This window comes from Mesoplodon mirus, assembly GCF_964341445.2.
Source record: "Mesoplodon mirus genome assembly, chromosome: 14".
NCBI classification, from domain to species: Eukaryota; Metazoa; Chordata; class Mammalia; order Artiodactyla; family Ziphiidae; genus Mesoplodon; species Mesoplodon mirus.
This window is the reverse complement of record NC_138990.1, coordinates 45,125,431-45,149,646: the sequence shown is the minus strand read 5'-3', so window position 1 is coordinate 45,149,646 and position 24,216 is coordinate 45,125,431. Positions and strand designations below refer to the sequence as shown.

The 24,216-nt window shown below is 37.8% G+C and overlaps 1 protein-coding gene across 8 annotated transcripts in view; it reads right to left on the bottom strand.

Annotated features, from left to right (window-relative positions):
* Positions 1 to 864: 864 nt before the first annotated feature.
* Positions 865 to 24,216, bottom strand: part of HADHB (hydroxyacyl-CoA dehydrogenase trifunctional multienzyme complex subunit beta) — a 37,469-nt gene continuing 14,117 nt past the window's right edge. For 3 of the 8 annotated variants that reach the window (XM_082642312.1, XM_082642314.1, XM_082642313.1), the window contains exons 5-16: positions 23,477 to 23,576; positions 19,146 to 19,190; positions 14,982 to 15,081; positions 11,802 to 11,889; positions 10,494 to 10,681; positions 9,972 to 10,152; positions 8,655 to 8,776; positions 6,572 to 6,651; positions 6,445 to 6,492; positions 5,655 to 5,742; positions 5,259 to 5,333; positions 3,837 to 4,183 (exon numbers count right to left, since the gene is read on the bottom strand). In XM_082642312.1, the coding sequence (XP_082498438.1) occupies positions 3,935 to 4,183; positions 5,259 to 5,333; positions 5,655 to 5,742; positions 6,445 to 6,492; positions 6,572 to 6,651; positions 8,655 to 8,776; positions 9,972 to 10,152; positions 10,494 to 10,681; positions 11,802 to 11,889; positions 14,982 to 15,081; positions 19,146 to 19,190; positions 23,477 to 23,576 (1,364 nt within the window). In that variant the 3' untranslated portion in view covers positions 3,837 to 3,934. Of the gene's footprint in view, positions 1,435 to 3,834; positions 4,184 to 5,258; positions 5,334 to 5,654; positions 5,743 to 6,444; positions 6,493 to 6,571; positions 6,652 to 8,654; positions 8,777 to 9,971; positions 10,153 to 10,493; positions 10,682 to 11,801; positions 11,890 to 14,981; positions 15,082 to 19,141; positions 19,191 to 23,476; positions 23,577 to 24,216 lie in introns of those variants that run through there. The other 5 variants (XM_082642310.1, XM_082642309.1, XM_082642315.1 and 2 more) reach the window with 4 other exon arrangements.

Sequence of the window (24,216 nt, the reverse complement as noted above, 5' to 3'; positions counted from 1 at the left end):
TATTTTTGATAAGATATATATGTACATATATATAAAAGATATATATATATATATATATATGCACATCCTTTGTAAGTTATATCTGTATCTTCACCCCATTTGTGGCTTGTCTTTCCACTCTATCATATAAAGAACAAAGGTTCTTATTTCAACATAGGCCAATTTATAGATCTTTTCGTTTATGATAACACTTTAAATGTCTTATTTAAGAAATTCTCCCCACCCCAACCTAGGGTCATAGTGGTATTTTTTTTCTAAATTTTAAAAAGTTTTTTATCTTTTATATTTAACTTATCTAGAGTTAATACTTGTGATATGTAAATATAATGGTTTGCAGTATTAAAAACTCACATTAGGTGGAATTCACCAATGAAATCATGGGGAAATAAAGCTGGGACTCTCAAATAACCTTTTAAGAGGTTAGCGCTTGCTCCCTTGCCCAATCTGTCCCTAGAACTAGAGTATGGTTCTGATTGCCAGTAACTTTCATAGACCTAAATGAAATTCACATGAACGGTTGCAACTGAGACTTTTGCTTCTGCAATGCACTAGCATATATGTTATTTAATGCAGTTTGGTTGTCAAAAAACTGAGAGAATTTTTAGTATGTTGACCAAATTTTTGAAATTTCTTTACATTTCATTAAACCCAGCAAACAGAAACATCTCCAAATGATAAAATAAATTTATTTCAATTGGGCACTGGGGAAAAAATGGTGTTATTCTAAAGCAGGACCTTCTTTATGTTCCTAGTGGCTTCATGGTTGACTAAAATGGTTAGAAGTTACAAATGAGTAATCCAAGGCAAAATCTGTCCCTAAGCCAAGAGAACCACCTTTTACCTCTAATAAAACAATGCAAATGGTTCTCTGATACTTCTCTACTTTATTAAGGTTAACCAACATGGTATTTATATATCTAAACATTTACTGTAAATTTTCAGTGATGTTTAGATTCTGAATTACCTTTCCATAATTAAGTTAAATTCAGGCACATTGGTTTGTATTTTATAGAAAACATTTATCTTTAGGTCACAAATAGGAATGAGCTATAATTTGCGAATGTTACAAAGGTGATTCCAAATCTCGGCTAAATTCTTTGCAAAACTGCAACCACTCATTCAGTCTTTCATAAAAATAGAGACCAAACACAATTGCTTAAACTTATCACTGTTGAGAGATTCTGGTAACTAAGAAATTCCTGAAAGAGTAATAAGCCATGATTATTGGAAAGCTCAGAACACTGGCAAGGCTCAACTGCAAAGTACTTAACAGAAGGCCACAAATTTTGTTTTCCTAAGAGGAGCTAGGAACTATAGATGTCACTGAGTAGTGCATTGAAATGGCATTGCCTAGGGTGAGTGTTGCACAGAAACTCCAGGTCACCTCTTCTTGATCTATTATTTTGGATAAGCTTCCACTATCATAGCATGGCCCTGTAAAGGAAAAAAAAGTTCAATTAGAGCAATCAAATGCAATGAATCCAGCCAGTACAGAGGCAGCATAGAACAATGGGAAAAATATAGGCTTTGGAACTTAATCCTGGCTCTGCCATTCAAACACTGTGCAATCTTGGGAAAGTTATTTGCCATTCTGAACCTCAACTTCCTCTCTAAAATGGGGTTCATGGTGCCCACTTCAAAGTGTTTTTGTGAGCATTAAATTAGATAACATACAATGTATGTATACACACACACACATATACATGTATACACATGTGTATCAGAGTCTATCTAGAAGAGTCTGACTCCTAGTAGATGCTCCGTAAGTGGTTACTATTAAAATAAGCCAGAGGGGCTTTTTTAGCTGTATAAAAATAAACGCAATACAGTGAATCCAACAACAGGCTTCTCTCTCTCCTAGATAAGAAAACCGAGGCTTTGAAGGTTAAGTTACTCATCCAAATCCACAGAGCTATTAAGTAACAGGGCCAGGACTTGAAACCAGATGATTCCAAAACCTGGTCTCTTCTTTACTACTCTATGCGGGCGAAGATGATGATCTGAGGTCCCACAAAGGTAAAAAGGTAGAAAATCCCTTTCCTAGTACTAGGCCTAGTGCTGTATCCAAGTTATCTCCCTAGTTTAAACCTAGTATAGAAACTAATGATTTCATGAGTCTAAATCCTATCTGATAGTCATTCTATCTTTTGGACTGCTATCAAACTAGTTAATAGCCTAACTAATCTCCCTGCTTCTAGATTCAATTCAATCCCCACAAATATTTATTAAGCAACTATTATTTATAAGGCACCAAGCTGAACACTGCGTGGGTACAAAGTTTTGCTACATGGTCTGTATCCTCAATCTAATATACACTGTAGTTCAAAACAAACTGCTAAATACCTTGATACAGGCACAAGCAAACAAAAGAACATGGATGGGAAGGTTTGACTGACTTGGGGTTGTCCTAGAAGGGCCCATAATAAGGTAGAATATTCCTTCTCCTGTTTTATTTCAACTGTGTTGTTTTCATGTTCCAAATCTTTTATATTGCACTAGATGAGTGGTTCTCAACGGCAGTGATCTTGCTCCCTCCCCTCCCCAGAGGACATTTAGCAATGTCTGGAGATATTTCTGGTTGTCCCAACTGTGTGTGTATGGCAGGGGGGCGGGGGGTGGTGGGGAGTGAGGGGGTGGTTTGCTACTGGTATCTAGTGGGTAGAGACCATGTTAAGCACCCTACAACACACAGCACAGTCCCCTCACCAGCAACAAAGAATTACCTGGCCCAAAATGTTACTAGTGCCAAAGCTGAGAAATCCTAATCCACAATGATGGATTCCTCCTTTGATCTAATCATGTTTGTAGCACTCATTTGGCTCTTGATGAAACAATGCCAAGTTTAATCTAGTTTCTAAGATGCATCATCTCCTTCTTCACTATACTGTAAACTTCTAGAGGTAAGTAATAATACTGGATATTATTCTTTGTTCATCCACAAAAGCATCTAGTATTGTGTTATTAATCCTCTATGTGCTAGATTAAAAAATTAGGGAACAAACACTCAAAACCAAAGGACATTCACCTATGTGGACTATGCACTATGTACAATGCTATGCACTAGTTACCTCCCTCATTTAAACTTGGCATAGAAAGATAAGAGGGAGGGCTCCAGTCCTGATTTACCATGGTTTTCTGTAAATGAAGTTACAACAGATTAGAAAATACTTCTGACTGTGAAGTCTAAAATATTCCAACCTAAAAATAACTGATCCCTTGCTTCTTCAAAGTCTCTGAGAAAAAGCCATAAATAAAGGCTTTTAAATGTAAGATGTTTATACTTTTACATATCTTATTCATCTTGGTCGGCAACAGATAGTTTCTGTTATCTGGAGAAAAATCAAATCTGTCTCCATCAGGGCTGGGAAAAAAAAAAGATTACAACCAGCCTTATTTTTGGATTTTATTCCCCAGTGAAATGCTATAGCAGGTAGGAAGTTTCGTCAGTAACACAAGTAAAGCAGATAGAAAAAAATCTGTAGAAAAACATAATTTTCCTCAGCTAAATAGCAATAGGTTATCCAGAGGCAAATTAATTCTGCATTAAGGTATAGTTCAGTTCTCAAGAAAGACTTGGAGAGATTTTATGGATAAGGTCTCATGGTGACTAAATGAATAAAATTTTATTATTAAAGAAGAAAATAAATCAAAGTGTGAATAATGGTAGTGTCTGATGAGGGGATTATTAGTGATTATAATTTTATTTTCTAAATACTTTTGTATTTTCATAATTTCCATAAGGAGCATATATAACTTTTATAAACAAAAAACATAAACATTATTTTAGGGGAAAAAAATAACTTGGATTTAAATAGATCTTTCCTTTCAAAGTACTATCAGAGTTAAAGTTGTACTACCTCCCCACAAAAATGGGCTGCTTTTTTCCCGGTGGTCTGTCATCAGAAAAATCGCTCTAAGACTGTTTCAAATTAAGCTAAATCAAACATTCTTGGATGAATTTGTTTTGTTTCCAAGAAAATGACTTTCTGGAAGCTCCTATGAAGCTTCTGTGACATACCTGCCCTCCAGCTGCACAGGCGGCAACTAACCCATACTGGCCTCCTTCCTTCTGCAATCTGTTGGCAGTTGCCATGACCAACCGACAGCCAGTGGCTCCAAACGGGTGCCCCAGGGAGAGTGATCCACCCCAGATGTTAAACTTCTCCAAAGGAGGCGATCCAACCTGGCTCCCACAAAAATAGACACAAATATAAAGATGAGTTTACTTAAGAATCAGGCCAGGCTTGTAGTTAACAGGTAGTAATGGCAATAAAGGGAAGTAACTAACTTAAGACAAATCACAAGTTATTTTACTGCAAAAGAAATTCTAAATCAATTCTGAAAGCCAAGGGCCCATTTATTTTTCATCTAACATGAGAATGGATGAACAAAGACAACCTAAAATTTTGCTTTTATTTTTTAACATCTTTATTGGAGTATAATTGCTTTACAATGGTGTGTTAGTTTCTGCTGTATAACAAAGTGAGTCAGCTCTGTGTATACATATATCCCCATATCTCCTCCCTCTTGCGTCTCCCTCCCACCCTCCCTATCCCACCCCTGTAGATGGTCACAAAGCACTGAGCTGATCTCCCTGTGCTATGCAGCTGTTTCCTACTAGCTATTTTACATTTGGTAGTGTATATATGTCCATGCCACTTTCTCACTTCGTCCCAGCTTACCCTTTCCCCTCCCTGTGTCCTCAAGTCCATTCTCTACGCTGGCATCTTTATTCCTGTCCTGCCCCTAGGTTCTTCAGAACCATTTTTTTTTTTTAGATTCCATATGTATGTGTTAGCATATGATATTGGTTTTTCTCTTTCTGACTTACTTCACTCTGTATGACAGACTCTAGGTCCATCCACCTCACTACAAATAACTCAATTTTGTTTCTTTTTATGGCTGAGTAATATTCCATTGTATGTATGTGCCACATCTTCTTTATCCTTGCTTTTATTTTTTTCTAAAGAATTTCCGGGAGGTATTTTTCAACTAAGAAATAAATATATGTAATGAAACACAAAATTCTTCATAAGAAGCAGCAGCTTTCCTCTTCATACTTTTATTAGCAGGCATTAAAGCTCCAAATATTAAAGTGCTTTGGAAATTCAAGCTTTTTTTGGCTATGCTGCATGGCGTGCAGGATCTTAATTCCCCAACCAGGGATCGAACCTGTGCCCCCTGCAGTGGAAGTGCAGAGTCTTAAGCACCGGACCGCCAGGGAAGTTCCTCGAGCATATTTTTAACCAGAAACTTACCTTGGCTTTTCTACCCATGTAGTTTTGTGCAAACCAGTCGGAATCCATGGCTTTCAAATTAGCCAAAATCTGACCCTAGGAAGGAAAGTAACTCAGTGAGGACCTTGTTAGTAATGTGCCTCAAGGCGTTCTTTGAGGCTGTCTAACTTTCAAGCTAAGCAAATCTTTCAATCAGTTCTCAGTGAATATTTCCTGAAGACACGATCCGGTACTTTCGAAGGGCCTCAGGGTGATGGCTTCAAAAGGTGTGTTTTCCAGCACTGTGTGTAGCCCTGGATTCCTCCCATCATGCCCTTCCCCGCAGTGTAAGTCAGTACTTCAAACATAAAGCTCCACTCTTGTTGTACCCATACTAAATGATTATAGTCCTTTGATATGTGCTTTAGAGCGACTTACTGAGAAAGCTTCATGAAATTCAAAAGCATCAATATCCCTCATTGTTAATCCTGCCTTTTCTAAAACTTTTGGAGTAGCATATGTTGGTCTGAAAAGAAAAAAATAAGTGATACAATATTAAAACTTTAATTTTTAACCTAAGAGCTCCTTCATATTCCCCAAACTGAGTCCTACATAATTATCAGAGTGTCTTCCACTCACTCACTGATTCTACTATACAAATATTAAGTGTTGGTGATACAATATTAAACTGAACAGACATGGCCTCTGCCCTTTGCAGTTGATATTCTGGACTCAGAGAAATAGATAATAAGTAAACAGTTAACGAGAAGGACAAATTAATAATGTGAAGAGCTAGAAGAACACAGAGTTCAAAGGGCAGAGCATCAGAAGGGGCGAGGCTAGTTAAAGGACATAATGGAGGCTAGTGAGGGTAGAGCCTCGTGATGGAGGGAGAGAGTCTAAACATTAGGAGGCTTTTATAAAAAGCTATTCTGAAGACTGTCGCAGAGTGTGTGGCAATATGAAAAAAATGCTTCTGACATCTTAATGTAAAACAAGAATACCAAATTGTATATATACTGTAATTATAAGTAGAAACGTACAGGAAAAAGTGGAAAAGACTCCAAACTATAAAATGATAAACAACATACAAGATTATTATTATTTAAAAAACCCAACTCACAAGCCAATTATGAACTCAGGGCTTAATGTACTTTAGAATCTATGTAAGAAACATTGGTAACCAAATATTTTTCATTATAATCCTAGGATATACACTGCTACCTACCCAAGTAAAAGCTGGTCTTTTGGATCCTGAGACACGTACGTGAAATCCCTAGGTAAAAAAATAGAGGAGTTAGCTCTAGTACTAAAATAAAGAAACCAGAGGCAATTCATTTGAACACCTACTTTACCTCAAATATGCCTTCGGCTTATAACCCATGGCCAGAGCCTCTTCCTCTGCCAAGATCAGCACTGCAGATGCACCATCGGTCTGAAATGTTGACCGGAACAAAAATGTTAAATTCTGCAGCCTCTCTGGTGGTCTTTCTTCAGCCACCTTCTATGCCCTGTTCCTAAGTCTACCAACCAGTGACACTTACACAGTACCTCTATATAATAAAACCTTTTCATTTTACCCACCGTTAAGTCAATTCAAACACACACACCGACCCACTTTTGGAAGACGAGGGTACAAGAGCCTATTCAGAAAGTACCGTAATTATCAAAATGGATGAGGAGAATAGGTAACTCTAGAAATATGTGTTCACGATCAGCTAAAAGTTTTTTGCTTTTAGTGCAGAATATGAGGAATTTTAGGAATTAAAACAACCTCCAAAAAAATCTCTTATTTACTGATTTATTTTTACATTTTCTGGACTGTTTCCCAGCTGCTTCCTGCCTGTGGCTTCGAGGTGATTTTCTTCTATTTATAGACTATAACAATGGGAGAAGAAGAAATAGCTGAGAACATAAGAACCATGGCCTTCCCTCTCTGGACCTACCCCACATGCTTTCTTCCAACTGACAACTGAGAAGTTGGGGGACAAAGAAGTACCACTCACAAAAGCCCTTTACCATTGCTTCAAAAGAAAGAGCTCAAAAAAAAAGAGAAAAATCCAAAATTCCAAAGGAAAGGAAACTACTCTCTAGAATTTGCCAAATCAAAACAATTTCTACCACATCAGACCATATTTTTATAACTCAGTAACTGTGAAGAGGCTATGTAGCCACTACTAATAGGCAGGCATAAAGTCTGGAAACACAGGTGACTATACATAATGATATCACATCAATAATATATTCAATGTGCAGTTGTGCAAAATTGCAGGGAATGTGGTGCGTTAACAAACTCTCTGAAAATCCATGTATTTGTGATGCATTACCTCTGATGATTCGTGTTTCTGATTTTTGATGAATAAACCTGAACCTTTTGCACACCCCACAAGTAATCAAGGGGGTTCAGATCTGCCAAGAGTGTAACGCATACCATACGGCCCTATCATCCAACTTGGTTTTGGAAATAATCACCTAACCAGCCCTTCACCACTCAGGCTTTACAGAGTGGTACACCATCCTGTTGGAACCACTTCAGGCACCCTTGCCCGAGCTCAAGAGCAGGCATTAAATCATCACTTACCAAAGTCAAATATGTCAAACATTTGCCTATGTTTCTAGACTGTATATCTGGGTAGAGGAGTTACACTGTAAAAGAAACATTGACCAGATGAACTATATCCAGAAGACTACACCCACGGTAGTAGGAGAAGGGAAACCACATCTCCCAAGCAGAAGCAGAATCAGCAGGGACATTCAATTGAGGAGAAGAAAAAAAACCCAAGCAAGGACATGAAGCTACCTGCATATAAGTAAAATAACAACAACAGAAAACGAGGGTAGATTTATTGCATGATGCTTATAGGAAAGTAATTTGGAGGCTGTCTTATATGACTCCCTGAATTCAAATCCTATGTTCCAACCAAGCTTTTCCCTAAAGAGGTCCTTGCTCTCTTAACTCCTGATTTTGCATTTGCTGTTCCTTTTGCCTAGAATGCCATTTATACACTACCTGAATTGGCTTGTACTCTTCCTTCGAGATTCTCTGAGCAAGGGTCACCTCCTCTAAGAAGCCTCTTTGACTCACCCATCTACGTATCTTCCCCAAGAGCCTATGCTTATAGTGTTCACAGCACTTTCTCACTACATTACAATAAACTGTTCTTTTTAGCTCCAGTGCCTAGCACAGGCAGTCAAAGTTTTTTGACTGCTGAAGTGCCTGAAGAGAACAGCTTTTTTGTATCAGAATGGTGACTGGGTCAGGAGACTTCTATGGCTTTAAAAACTATAATTCTCTTTTAATATTCTCTTTGTAACGAAGAAGTACACTTTTAAGTCTCTGTTCATAATACACACAAATAACTCTATCTCAGGCTTTTCTACTGAGAGTTACACAAACACAAAGGATCCCTAGTAAACACATGTAGCACACACAGTTACCAGAAAAGAAGAATTTGCAGCTGTCACCGTGCCATAGGGCTTGATGAATGCAGGTTTTAGTTTGGCCATTTGCTCCAGGGAGGAAGGACGAATGCCATTATCTTGAGTAACTGTATCTTTTCCTATAAAAATATGAAGTTTTTAACTCTAAGGCACAGCAAGCATTATATATCTTCTCCAGAGAAATACACTTTAAAAATTATAAGAACAGGGGCTTCCCTGGTGGCGCAGTGGTTGAGAGTCCGCCTGCCGATGCAGGGGATGCGGGTTCGTGCCCCGGTCCAGGAGGATCCCATATGCCGCGGAGCGGCTGGGCCCGTGAGCCATGGCCACTGAGCCTGCGCGTCCGGAGCCTGTGCTCCGCAACGGGAGAGGCCACAACAGTGAGAGGCCCGCGTACCACAAAAAAAAAAAAAAAAAAAAAATTACAAGAACAAATAAAATGTAAACCACAGATATTCACTAAAAGGAAGCCTTTTATAGTTATCAAGATATTACCAAATTTGAAAATAAATTCTTAAGACTTTTGGGAAATAATCTAAATGATTTAACGTTAGAAAGGATACCCTATTTTCTTAAGATATTCATTCACATTTGGCTCTTCTATACAGAAGAGCTATGAATGAAGAATTTTAAAAACAGGCATGCACATAAGAACTAAAACATATCTGCAAGATCTAAAGGAGACATAAAATTTTCTCTTTTTAAAAGTTTTACCAGGGACTTCCCTGGTGGTCAAGTGGTAAAGAATCCACCTTCTAATGCAGGGGACGCGCATTCCAGCCCTGATCAGGGAACTAAGATCCCACATGCCTTGGGGCAACTAAGCCTGCGCACCACTACTGAGCTCGCACGCCTCAACGAGAGAGCATGTGTGCCACAAACTACGGGGCCCACGCGCTCTGGAACCCACGCACCACAACTACAGAGCCCACACACCCTGGAGCCCATGCACTACAACTAGAGAGAAAAAAACCCGCACGCCACAACTAGAGATAAGCCTGCGCACCGCAACAAGGAGCCTGCATGCCTCAACGAAGATCCCGCATGCTGCAACTAAGACCTGACAGAGCCAAAAATAAATACATAAATAATAAAATAAAATCTTTAAAAAAATGTTTACCTACTGTTACAACAAGGATTGAAACTTGAGTCCATGTTTAAGAATAAAGGCTGAGTGTTTTGGAAAGAGAACCATCATATTTACTGGAAAGTCACTCGGGGTCTTTGGAGTTTTAGAAGAAATTCAGAACTCCCTAACAAATATCAAGAGCATTAAGAGCATTCTCCTCTACAAAGTTAAGCAAACTGTTTTACCTGGTACTTTGAAGGGCACGACATCAGAAAGGAGTCCTTCATCCTGTGCCTTTTTGGCCAGGCTGTGTGAGCGCAGTGCATACTCATCCTGTTCCAGCCGAGAAATAGCAAAGGCGGCAGCCAGTCGGTCTGCAGAGTGGCCCATGGTCTCACTGGTGGAGAACTCGGCCACTGCTGGAAGCTGGGAAAGGAGATATTCAGGACCAGGCACACTGTTAAACAGGTACTATACCACACCTAGGGTTATCTGGGAAAGTTAAAGTCTACTATCAATCAAGACCAAGACAAGGGAAGTTCTTTCTGAACAGGGCATCTCTAAAAAGGGCTTACAAATTCAAATCTTCAAACCACTATTTTTTTCTTTCTTTCCAACTTGACCAAATAATTAACCTTTCCCTGTAACTAACAGAATCTGCAACTGCTAGAGCATAACTGAACCCACGCTGTCTCCCCTAAGTCTAAATCTCTGCAATGGGATGCTTCGGCAACACAAGTCTTTCTGTAAGCGTTCACAAGTCTCACCTCGGGTGACAGGAAATTCAATCTGAATTTAGAGATTAAAGACAGTCGCTGACCCAGAGTCTTGGCCCTACTGAGATCCAGCATCATCTTCCTCATTTTCCTTGAGTGGCGAATAGGGACATCAGACATTAACTCTACACCACCTGCCACAACCACGTCACACTGGCCGGAAGCAATCAAGCTGACAGCTGCAGGGCACAGGGCACAGGTACATGAGCATCTCTTGTATAGATAAACAGGCCATTGGTAATTTAAGCTGCTTTTCCTTTTTTTAAATTTAGGCTTCTTGATTTAAAAATTGTATGATAGTTACTAGCCTTGTACAACATGTGTAATTAAGGTTTTTACCTCTTCAGAGGGATTGGGGTAAGTTTTTTAAATGACTAAAAATACATTCAACGCACTGGAGAAAAACCAAGTTTCATTCAGGCTGTATGGACATCAACTTCCGGAAGTATCCACTGGACCAACCTCAAACAAATCGTATTCTAAACCAGAACTTTTGGCATATTTTATACGCTCCCACTTTAGTTTCCATAATGACATTTTTCCTATAAAGAGAATTTCAGTTTCTACTAGAAGCTAGAGAAATTCTGGCTTTTAGATAGAAGGCAGCCCCCTTCCCTCTTTATGGCCACTGGCAAGTACTGTGTCGCTCTACCCAGAAGCGGTCCCATGCTGCGTGGAGTGGAGAACGCCCCCATCCATGCCTCTGGCTTCACCCCCTGCACCCCTTAGGTGGCAACCTGGCCTTGATGTCACTAAGAGAGCACGATGACCATATCTTTCACGTTTCCTGTCTTTTCACAATAAGGGTTGATGCTACAAAATGTCCCACAGATTTGCTAAGTTTTTTAGGAGAATTTCTAACTAATTATAAAAATGCCTAGATGTGGGGAAAAAGTAGAGGAAAAGAGTTGTATCATCTAAAGCAGTGACTTACCACTGCGACAGTGGTAGAGGGAGGAAGGCCACAATCTTCGTGGGGGAGTATCATATTAGAATCACCTAACTAAAATCTAGCAGGTTATAAACTTCTCATGCCTTAAATCTAGAAGTATCCCTCCAATAAATAATCCCTGAGATAGCCAGCCACACTACTGATGGAGAAACTACAAGAATGGTTGTGGTCCTCAGGTACAGAGGGCAGGAAAAAGGGTTGAGAACTACTGTCAAAAATCAAAAAATTTAAACATTACCTTATTTTTTGAAACACACAGAGATCATTTATTTCTGTTAAGAGTAGTTTTTGTCTTATAAAAGACAAAGGAGAAACAACATGTACCTTCTGCAGTCAAAAAACCATACCTGTGGTCATGGCTTGGTTGGAAGAGATGCAAGCCATGGTGACAGTGTGAGCAGGAGTCCTGTCAGAGAAGCCAGCTCCGAGGGCAGCCTTCAGGAAACAGAGTGAATGAAAGGATCACTTATGAAGGCAGTGCTACATGTAAATGGTGCTTTAAGCAATACTTCACTGTATGGTAAATCAGGAAAGGATTTGAGTTCAATAATCCAGAGTAATATTTAAAATAAAACTAAGCACATCACAGAAATGGTTTACTAATTTTTTGTCTAGTCATTAACTGACAAGCACTCTGCTAAGTTCCTTGTAGCCATCTTCTAGTGTGGTATACAAGCCTACAACAGTCTTGCAGTTCACCTAATTTCTTAGCAATGCTTTTCTCAGAGCTTTAAGGACATTAATATGTAATTTGATTTTAACTTGTTTAAATTTGCAAGTAAACCTAAAGTAAACCTGCTACATATAGTTGAGGGAATGATGACCTATATCATGGTGTGGGGTTCTCATGATCTATGTTCCTGCAGTTATAAGGCTTAGTAGTAACGAAAGTCATCAAACATGAAAGTCATTTCTGAAGAACTGACTCCTCATGAACAGATTCCCACACAGGTCCCTGCCTGCTTACACGCGTCTCTACTTTCACTGACTGCCTGATATTTCAGACAGAACGCCATGATCCAACGCAAAGAGGAATTGGAAAACACGCCAAACATGCAAGAGTTCAAGTTGATGAAAGAAATTTTGGAAAACTGCCTGAGCCTCAAATGAGCCTCTGACAAATAAGGGTTAGACCAGTTAACAACTGGAAATGAGAAAACTGGTCAGGATGATGACACAAGAGGTGCTTCAAAAGAGAGTAACTTGAGGGGCCTTGAGAAAAACTGAGGCCCTCCTTTAATCTAAAAATGGACATGAGGACATCTATTATTTTATTATACTATTTATTGAGTAAATTATGCTGCCAAAAAAACAATGAATGCCTGATTCCATTTTTGTTTATGTAAAAAACTAATGCATAGGTGCAAAAATAAAATACTTACTTTTATAATATTAAATTTTCACTTGAAAAACAAAGCTCTCAACAGCTCATCTCCCCCACCACTATCATTTACTATGAAATTCTGGTTCCTATTAAGGGAATTAATTTTTAGTGGCCTTTTTCTCTAACTATTTATCCTCAGAATACAAGATTTTCTATAATTTGGTAAGGTTAACATGTTTCCAAAGCTGAGATTAAAGGGTTCTGTTTCTTAACTGATTTTTATCTTCATACTTATACTACCTATACTAGTTACTGCATTTACCACCATTCACCATAATCCACAGGGACAGAAATGTGCTACAGTAGTGTACATGCAACATGACCTTGCTCTGGTCTTCCCAGTGAGGCCTGATACTAAGTGCCCAACACTCTGTTGAAAACTACCCGCTGGCAACTGCACCTCAGCCTCTCAGTGTAAACCAACCCAAAAGGAAGAGAGAGGCAAGTCTCCAAGGGGAAGGGGAGGAGAGCTTCCCAGTGGGGCAAGTGTAAAGGGCACTGAGGTTGTAATGGCCTGATCCTCACGTGGTCCTTTCTAGCCTGTGTCACACCCTTGGCCCCAGATTACTCTCAAGACTGAAGGAACTTTAAATAGAAGTGGCTGCTGGTGAACCTTGTCTACATGTTTCTATTTAAAGTCTGAATAGCTCTCAAGGCAAGCTTAGGCTCTAGACAGTACAATGAGGGGAAAGGAGGAAAATGCCTCTTAGTTAAGCTGGAGAGCAGGGAAGTATGCTGAGGCCTTTCAGTGAAGTCAGGTTCATGGGAACTCAGCAGCAGAAGCCTTTCAGGATTTCATTATTACACTATTAATACAGACAACAGGTGCTTAAAGTTTTCTAGCTGGAAGTCACAGTAGCCTTTAGGTTACAGAACAACTATAGAGAGACATACTTATAATATATCCCCTCAATTTAGCCTTTAGTATTAGTACAGGGCTGGGAGAGGAAATCTACCACATGTCAATCAATAGCTGAGATTTGCATATGGATATAAAATTTCCAGGAAAAAATTTAGAAAAGCATTATGGCTTTAGTGTTGGGATAGAATAGAAATATAGAGAAAACTGAAACAGATTTAATATTTACTTTTTAAATGCTCTTATAAGAGTCACTTTGATTTTTTCAGAATATAGAAGTTGAAAATGTTGATATAGTCATGAGGTTATCATATTTGATACATTTAGAAGTGTGAAGGTCCAGGGAACAACAAAAAAATAAGGATGGGAAAAAAAACCCTCTTCTTGTTCTTAATTCTTTCCTGCCTCCCTTACAATATACAATAGCTGATTACGGCGGACTTCGGTAACACCAGGCCTTCAGCAGTCTTAACATATACTGATGAGTAAAAAGGGGGGACAAAACAAATACTTTCAGTCCTGCTCATTTCCCCTTCTCTTGGCTGACAGTGGTGAAAGTTACTGACCTTCCAACTATACTGAACACAATAATATGGCAAGCACAAACCAGAAATAAAGAAAATGCTTAGCATACTGAAATGTACTTTGGAGCCAACTTTACCCAAATAGCCACTTTTGAATTGAAACAAAGCCCAGAAAATGTTTTTGGACTATTCATTATGAAATGCCTGTAGAACATGCTGCAGAAGTTCCAAGGCCTGTCATATCTCAGCTGCCCAATAAACACTACATGGAGCTGTGCCAACTAGGGTAAAAGTAAACACCTGTGAAACAGTTAAAAAAGAAACTGACCTATGTGTCATCTAGTCAAAGGGAACAAATGAATAAGCAAGGCTACCTCCAACAAAAACCATGTTATGAAATAAGTTCTTTGTAAAATGTTGAAATTTTAAGTTAGAGGCCACAATATCTAGCATTACTAAAAGTCACATCAGCCATACTTTGCCATAATCTCTATTTTCCTAAGAGAAAACAAACTAAAATATCCCAAACCAGCTCAAATAATTGATTTGATGTATAGTATAAATATATTTTAGTATAGTATATGTCATTTGATTTATACAATAATTCTTTTAAATATAAAATAATTCAAGTAGTAAAATCACATTTAAGTCAAATATAACTTTAATGAATTTTAAAAACTTTTAGAGTAAATTCTATTAATTAAAACTAAAATTGATTCTCCTATCAATCTTTAAACAATATAAAGTTTGTTTTACTCACCTCTCTAGCCACATTGCTTGTTTTCACTTCCTGTATAACTGTGCCGAAGATGATATAATCAACAACATCCTTTGGGACACTGGTCCGATGCAACAAACCCCTGCCAGCAGAAGTCCAAAGCAAAGAAACATTTCATACATTCAAGATAGTGCCATAGATCATCACATAAGGCACTACAGTTAACTTTGGTTAAAAGGTTAACTTTGGATTTAAGAGCAGAGACTGTATCTTTTCCTTAATTTGACAAGCATGTGGCACCTTATCAAAGAAATTAAAGTCTAATTTAAAGAGTCAACCTCTGGGGCTTCCCTGGTGGCGCAGTGGTTGAGAGTCCGTCTGCCGATGCAGGGGACACGGGTTCGTGCCCCGGTCCGGGAAGATCCCACATGCCGCGGAGCGGCTGGGCCTGTGAGCCATAGCCGCTGAGCCTGCACGTCCGGAGCCTGTGCTCCGCAACGGGAGAGGCCACAGCAGTGAGAGCCCCGCGTACCGCAAAAAAAAAAAAAAAAAAAAAAAAAAAGTCAACCTCTGATGCTCAATTGGCAATGAGAAGTTAAATGGGAAGAATCATAAATAATTCGGAATATAATCTATAAAAATTTTAAATCACTATGTTGTATGCCTGAAACTAATATAAGATTATAAATCAACTATACCCTAATTAAAAAATTTTAAAGAAATAATTTGAAATAGGATAAAACATACATAAACCAAAGTTTTCAGTCAAAAATCAAAGAGGGGGCTTCCCTGGTAGTGCAGTGGTTAGGACTCCGAGCTCCCAATGCAGTGGGCCCAGGGTTCGATCCTTGGTCAAGGAACTAGATCCCACATGTGTGCTGCAACCAAGAGTTCGCATGCAACAACTAAGGAGCCCACCTGCTGCAACTAAGACCTGGTGCAACCAAATAAATAAATAAATAAATATTTTAAAAAAGAAGAAAAGAGAAACAAATAGAAAATTAAAGAGTAAAATCCCAGTTATGTTAAATTTGAAGTATCAATATAAACACAATTTAAATAACATATATTTTTCTAGTTCTGATCACTGATAGAGACTAGAAGCAATAACACTCCAGTAGGAATGAGCACATCTTGAACTCAGACTTGGTTTCTAAATGCCATTTACTAGCAAAGGTATTAACTTTTCTTTTTTAAATTAATTACTTAATTAATTAATTTTGGTTGCATTGGGTCTCCGTTGCTGTGTGCGGGCTTTCTCCAGTTGCGGCGAGCGGGGGCTACTCTTCGTTGCGGTGCGCAGGCTTCTCACTGCGGTGGCTTCTCTTGTTGCAGAGCATGGGCTCTAGGTGCATGGGCTTCAGTAGTTGTGGCTCACAGGCTCTAGAGTGCAGACTCAGTAGTTGTGGCCCACAAGCCTTGTTGCTCCACAGCATGTGGGATCTTCCCGGACCAGGGCTCGAACCCGTGTCCCCTGCATTGGCAGGCGGGTTCTTAACCACTGTGCCACCATGGAAGCCTTAAAGGTATTAACTTTTTAAAAAATGACTGAGGCCAGGTCTAAGGCAAGAAAAGTACAAAGTGAACCTCTCTGATCTTTTTTGTGCCAAAAATAAGAAAGCACTCAAAGATTAATGGGACCATAGCAAAAACAGGAACAAGGGTGTACACATTTGACAAAATTCATAAAACTATATACTTAAAAATATGTGCATTTTATTGTATGCAAATTACACTCAAAAAACAATATTATACTAAAAAACAAAAGGGCCATAGGAGCCAACCTGAAGGAACTCCCACAGATAAACTATGGGATAATCTGAGCTTCAAAAAGAACAGTGACCAAGCTTGGCTTTAACACAATTAATAAATAAAAATTTATAAATCCACATCACTTAAAAAAAAGAAAAGAAAAGCTGTTCTTTACAGAAAAATACCAACCAATAAATATAGGAGGAATAAAAGAATGATCAAAGTCATAATTTTGTAATCTCTAATGTAATAACTAATCTAGGCAAAAATTATCAATGAATGCTAAGACCATTTGGTCAAAGGTTGTTGGGGAACAAGATGTTTACATGGTGTTAAGATATCACTTTACAGGTGACTTACTAATTGCAAAGGAAAAAAATACACCTTTATAATCAAGAGATCTAGTGGTCTGATCACCATGACCGTGTGGTTAGATTTAACATTACACATCATGCGCCTCTTAACATGATGCAATACCCATGCACTTTACCTATGAAGCATTCTTACCAAAAAATGTTTAACCTGAATCTAATCAAGCTTAGAGATCTAACTTCCAGTTTATAGGAAATTCAGAGGAAAGTTAAATATTACTACGAAGAAACACCCAGAATGTGGGACATTCTACAGGCCAGCTGGCCTGGCCTTTTCAAAAAGTCACTCTCATGGGGGGTGGAGTGGAGGGATATCCTAAATTAAAAGAGACCAAAGAGACATGTTCATTTGTAATATGAACTTTGACCAGGTCCTGGTTTGGAAAAAAAAAAAATTAAAAGAAAGGACATTCTTGGAACAAGTGAGGGGGATTTGACTATGAACTGGATATTAGAAGTTATCATACAATCATTATCATCTTAGCTATGGTAATGGTATTGTGGATAACAGAGAAGGTCCTCATTCTTAGGAGTACTAGCTGAAGAATTTAAGGCTGAAGTTATCAAGATGCCTGAAACAATGTCAAATGCTTCAAACCATATAGCTATAGAAAACATGGCAAAATAATAACACTTATTAATGCTAAGTGAGGGGTATTTAGGTGTTCACTTTCAATTTTATTGTATAGTTGACATTTTTTAAGACAGAAAGTTGAGGAAAAACCTGTAAATCTCCAGCCTGGGACCATAATCAGAAATAGCACCATTATCAGGAATGGGAAAGTAAGCTGGCTTCAGGGAAAAGATAATTTTTATTTTTTACATGCTGAGCTTGAGATACCTAAGAAAAGAGGTCAAGTTTAGAGATCTGGAAGTCCTCTACATAAAAAAATAAAGATTAAGTAGATGAGATTTTTAGGGAAAAGCATGCATACAGAGAAATGCAAAGTTCTAAGGACTAAAACTTACAAAATACCTTTAAAAAAGAGACAGAAGAAGGGATCCAGTTTTTTAAGAAGTAGAAAAGAATCAGTCAGAAAATGGAAGGAAAACCGTAATGGCCTAACATGAAGTCAAAGGAAGACAGTTTCAAGTAGAGCTGACAGTGTCAAATGCTATAGAAGACAAAGTCATTGAGGTCTGAGAAAAAATTGGTGCGCTTAGTGATTACACAGTCATTATTAAGAGACGCTTCCAAAGTATATTACTGTAGAGCAATGGGAATGGAAGCAGTTATGGGATTAAGCAGAATGAATGGACAGTAAGAAAAGAAAAGCAACTGCTGCTTTCATTTATGCTTAAAGGCTGGCAGGAAGAGAACAAACAGAACAAGATGGGCAGAAAGGTGCAAAGAAGGGTTTTTTCAGACTATGAAAGACCTGTAGCTGCTTAAAGACACAAAGGCAAAGCATCAATGAATGATAATGCCTTACATGTTGACTCTCATCAAATTATTCTTCCATCTCAATCTCATGCAACCACATCTAATTTTACATTTTTATTTGGTTTGCACAGGAACCTTCAGGTCTCATTCTAGGCTTTTTTCTAGATAAATAACCACATCCCCATCCCACCAGGGATACCAAAATCTGAGGATGCTCATGTCCGTTAAATAAAATGGCATAGTACAGTTGGTCCTCTGTATACACAGGTTCTGCATCTGTATTTGCATTATTTGTTCAGCTATCCTCGTACAGTATGAAGTTTCTAAGATAATCATCAAATATATGTATTGTATTTAGCCTGATCAATGTAGGACTAGCCTGATCAATCTAGCCCTAAATTGTTTACAACTGGCAGCTAGCTACAGTACTCATTAAGGAATACTGTCATGCCAAGAAATAGTCACGCCTACAAAATAAAGGTCGCTGACATTCACCAGCTGCTTGAATTTGTGTAGCACATATGGCTAAAATGAAGAATAAATGAATCTTGTAAAATCTACTAAGTGTTTTTTCTCACCACATAAAAGTTAACATATCTTAGATACGGAAATTCCATTAAACATGCTATTTCAAGTGTAAAAACTGGAGAAAAGTACTTTTAATGAAGTAAGAACTAAAATGAAACTGCATTTACTCACGAAAGCGCCGCTCTAGCCAAATCATGTGGCATCAGGTCTTTATATCTGGGGAAAGAACATAATTTAAACCAAAAGCCTAGAGCTTTAATAAAAAATGTTTTTCATTCTGTCTGAAATAACTAAAGAAATAATCTAACATATGATGCTATAAATGCACTTAACATCATTCCAAATGAAGAAATAGTGTGACTTTGCTATTTGTCATCCTTAAAAATCTGGCAAGCCTTGACTCCTTTTGAGCTGGCTAAGAATCGAACAAGAATCTTGCCCACTGTCTTATTGTTCAGCATGACACATGTTAAATATTTAACATTTAATATTTTATTTAATACAATATTTTTATTTAAACCCCACCTTTTAAGTTCTCCTTTATTTTATTTTTAAAACATTCATTATTTTGTGATGTCTCAAGGGACATGAGCAATATATTGGACTTTTAAGAAAATTTTGTTTTGAAGTAATTTGAGGTTTACAAAGAATTGGAAAGATAGAACAGAGTTCCTGTATACCCTTTACCCTGCTTCCTCTAAAGCTAATCTTACATAACCATGATGTACTTGTCAAAACTAAGAAATTAATACTGGCACAATACAATTCACTAAGCTAACTTTATCTGGACCTCACCAGTTTTTCCACTAATGCCTTTTTACTGCTCTTGTTCCAGTAAAAGGGCATTATGCATTTTGTTGTCATGCTTCCTTAATCTATGCATTTTGTTGTCATGCTTCCTTAATCTCCTCCGATCAGTGACAGTTTCTCAGTCTTTCCTTTTCTTTCTTGACCCTTGACACTTGGAAGACTGGGGTTATGGATATGAGGGAAGTGTATCACAGAGGTAAAGTGCCCTTCCCACTGCTTCTTATCAGAGTGTACGTGATAGCAACATGACTTATTACTGGTGATGTTAACTTGATCACTTGGTTAAAGTATGGTTTTCTTCACTATTTTTCCCTTTCTGAATTCAATTTGTTAGAAATGAGTCACTACTCTGGCCCTTACTCAAGGGGAGAACTAAGCTCTACTTCCTAGTGGAAAAAGTAACAAAGAAATTATGGACACATGTTAAAATCATCACAGTAGTTAATAAATACTTGAGGGGAGAGAGTTGAGGCTATGCAAATATCTTGTTTCTTCTTAACATTTCTCACCCACTAATTTTAGCATTCATTCGTAGATCCTGGTTGCAGCAATTATTCCTGTGGTGTTCTAATGTTGCTTTATTTATTTATTTTCCTCATTCCTTCTGTATTTATTAATTGAAATTCTTCTTTAAGAAAGACTTGTCCTTTCTCTTTTATTTTTTATTCTATCATTTATTTATATCAGATTGAACTCATAGATATCTGATGTATTCTTTGGGTTATGGTATAATACCATCATAACTTATTAATTAAATTGTTCCAGGTTTTGTCATTGAAAGGTATTTTAGGCTGGTCCTGTCTCTTTTTTTTTTTTTTGGCAGAGACGCATGGCTTGCAGGATCTTAGTTGCCTGACCAGGGATTGAACCCGGGCCCCTGGCAACGGAAGCACCAAGTCCTAACCACTGGACTGCCATGGAATTCCCGGTCCTGTGTCCTATTGACATGCTCCATTTTTAAAAATTTATTTATTTATTTATATTTTTGGCTGTGTTGGGTCTTCGTTTCTGTGCGAGGGCTTTCTCTAGTTGTGGCAAGCGGGGGGCCACTCTTCATCGCGGTGCGCGGGCCTCTCACTATCACGGCCTCTCTTGTTGCGGAGCACAGGCTCCGTAGTTGTGGCTCACGGGCCTAGCTGCTCCACAGCATGTGGGATCCTCCCAGACCAGGGCTCGAACCCGTGTCCCCTGCATTAGCAGGCAGACTCTCAACCACTGCGCCACCAGGGAAGCCCTATATTTTTAAGCACTTCTTTACTTTCTGGCACTCCAAACTGCTCCAGGTACATCTTGTATTTTTTTTTTTGGCCCAGACCTAGTCGTTCTTCTAGGAAGCCTGGTTCCTACTATTGAAGAATGGGTATTTAGAAACCAAGATGTGGATGTGAACTCTGTCTATTTAAATTTAAAAAATAAATTCCCTTTATTTTTAAGCCAGAGATTTAACCATTGGATTAAATAAGAATATTCATTCTTTAAATTCCTAAAAATTAAAGCCTAAAAAATCCAAAAATGTTTTTATTTTTACTCTGAATCACAGAAGAATCATCAGTCGTTTTAAAAATCTTTCATAGGTAAAACCAGTTCCCTCAAATTTAGAGCAGAATAACTTGGGAAAAAGTCGTGTGTCAATTTTAAAATATCTGAACCATAATTATTTAGCATTTTACAATCTTTATTCTCATGCTCCTATACCCCTCTCTACCGGGATGCCTGATAAGACTCCCAAATGTCACTGTTGCAGTGTACTCCTAGGGGTGCTTCCAACGTGCTTTCTACCTCTAAGAAAAACTTGGTCTTTCAAAGATCACTCAAGTTGAAAGCAAAGCTTCTTCAAATTAAACAGAAAAAGATCTTTTTCTACCTAGAAAATGATCTTCTATTATAGAAGACTCATTTGTCACCTCAATCGTAAGATTAATAATATGACTTAACTATTTGTCTTCTTTATAAGTTCTTCCTTCTATATTATTTTTTGGTCACTTTTGTGCTGTACATGAATATTACCTTAAAATTTTTATTCTTTCTTCTCTATTAACTATATTTTCTTACGTTACTCAGTGCTCTTCTCTGTGTCGCTAAATCACTCATGAACTTTATCTTCTTTCTAAATTAGGATCCTAAATTAAACTAAAACACAATAATAAAACACAACAAAAGGAATAAACCCTATGCTAATGTGCTGAATATCTCAAACTTCACGCAAATACCAATTATCAAAGCAAATGTGTAAATAATATAGTTGAGCGTGTTTGTATTTTTTTTAACAGCTAGTAAAACAGTTGGAATCAAAGTTCTACACAGTATACAAACAGCCCTTACAAAAAAATGGTCTTCCTAGCCAAGAACTTTCTTCTCTTGATGGAACTTTCTTTTCCTACCCTGTTACTGCTGAGTACAAGGAGGATCCCCTCTCATCACTTCCCTGTGGCTAAAGCTTCAGATTCTTACTCTTACTGTTGTTGTGTCAGTACACGAAAGTTATAATACTATATTGAGAGAAGAGGGTGAATGAAGAAACTTCACCAGCATTCACTTACATAAGAAAATACTCTCTAGGTTCTAAACCATCGTTTAAAAATGAACATTTATTGTTTGTGTATGTATGCGCGTGCACACACACACACACAGGTCTGTATCTTCCACAAATGGTGGCATTATACACACTGCTCTGAACCTTGCTTTTTACACCTAACATATCTTCAAGATCTTCCCACATTAGTACAGAAAGGTCTCGTTATTTTTAGCAGATGCCTGACATTCCCTATTTTTTGACATCTCCCTATTCCAATATTTTTAAGTTAGTAACTGCTAGTTCAAAATACAAACAATGAAACAATCTAAACAGAATAGAACCAATGTTTCATTTAGTTTGCACCTAGTTCCCAAAGTCCATCGTCAACTTTTGGACAGCCTGGGCCTCACTTGGGGACAAAAAAGGAGGAGAAAAGTCTACGGAGAACAGCAGTTTGGTTCTGGGGAACTTGGGGGCTGGTCTAGGATCATTCTTATTCCATATACTTGGGGTTGTGCTGTACCAGGGTTTGGACCAGTCCATCAACTCCAATTCTGATAATTTCCAGGAAACCAAAGCCAAAGATTAAAGGTCCTTCAGAATGCCCATGGGCCCACATTCTCCATATTCAAACTTCCGAAGAGGCATAGAAACAACGCACAGTACTTATCTTCAGATGAGGAAAGGATATCTCTGTTAGAAGCAAACCTAGTCCCACACTAGGTTTTTAAAATATGACTGGTTCAATCTAACACTACATGAGGCTTACTCAGGAGAGTGGATAAAAAACAAATTTTGTCACATTATTTCACCACTGGCTTGACTTATTCTGTATTAGTTTCATGAAAATGTTTTTCATATATTAGCCCACTAGCAATAGTATTACCTACTGGGTTACACTGACAAAGATCCCTTTTGAAAGTGCCTTAAAAAAAGGAATAAATAAAGTACATGGGGTGATGGATGTGTTAATTAACTCGACTGTGGTAATCATTTCACAATGTATATACACATATATATACATATATATAAAATCATCACATTGAATGCCTTAAAAAAATCACTGTGTACAACCTAAATATATACAGTTTTTATTTGTTAACCACACCTCAATACAGCTGGAGAGAAAAAAGAAGACAGAAAGAAAGAATATGTAATAAAATCATTTCATACTTACGAAGTGCCTGACAGCAAAAATGGAGTGCGGACACCATCCACCACCACAACGTTCCTTATGTTGGGTTTGGCTAAGGTTTGCTTCGATTTTGTCTGGACAGCTTTAAGAGAAAGTTCAAAGAACAATTAACTAAAATATATGAAGTCAGGGATTTCCCTGGCAGTCCAGTGGTTAAGATTTCACCTTCCAATGCAAGGGGTGCGGATTCGATCCCTGTCAGGGAGCTACGATCCCACATGCCTCAGGGACCAAAAACAAAACAAAAACATAAAACAGAAGCAGTATTGTAACAAATTCGATAAACACTTTAAAAATGGTCCACATCAAAAAAATCTTAAAAATAAAATAAAATATATTAAGTCAAATGACTTTTTACATTTTTAAAGACAGACATTCAATGCCAAGTTGCATTTGTCATTTACCAAACCACTTCAACTAAAAAAAAAAAAAAAAGGATTAAGAAATTAACTAGCATTTACAAATTTCCAAAAAATATTTAAGGTAAACACAGAGATTATACCTAATGATAAGGTTGTTTATGCCATTAACAAATTGTTTTTTGGGTTTTTTAAAATCAAATGTTTGACAATCTATTCCACTGAAAGCAACCAATTAAGTCTGCCCTTAATATTAAAAGTTACAATGACTGATATCGTTTAGTCTTCATATAGCTTAATATTCTTGCTTTTCTATGTAGAAATAAAGGCATTTGGTTGGTGACTACTGCCATTCTACAAAAA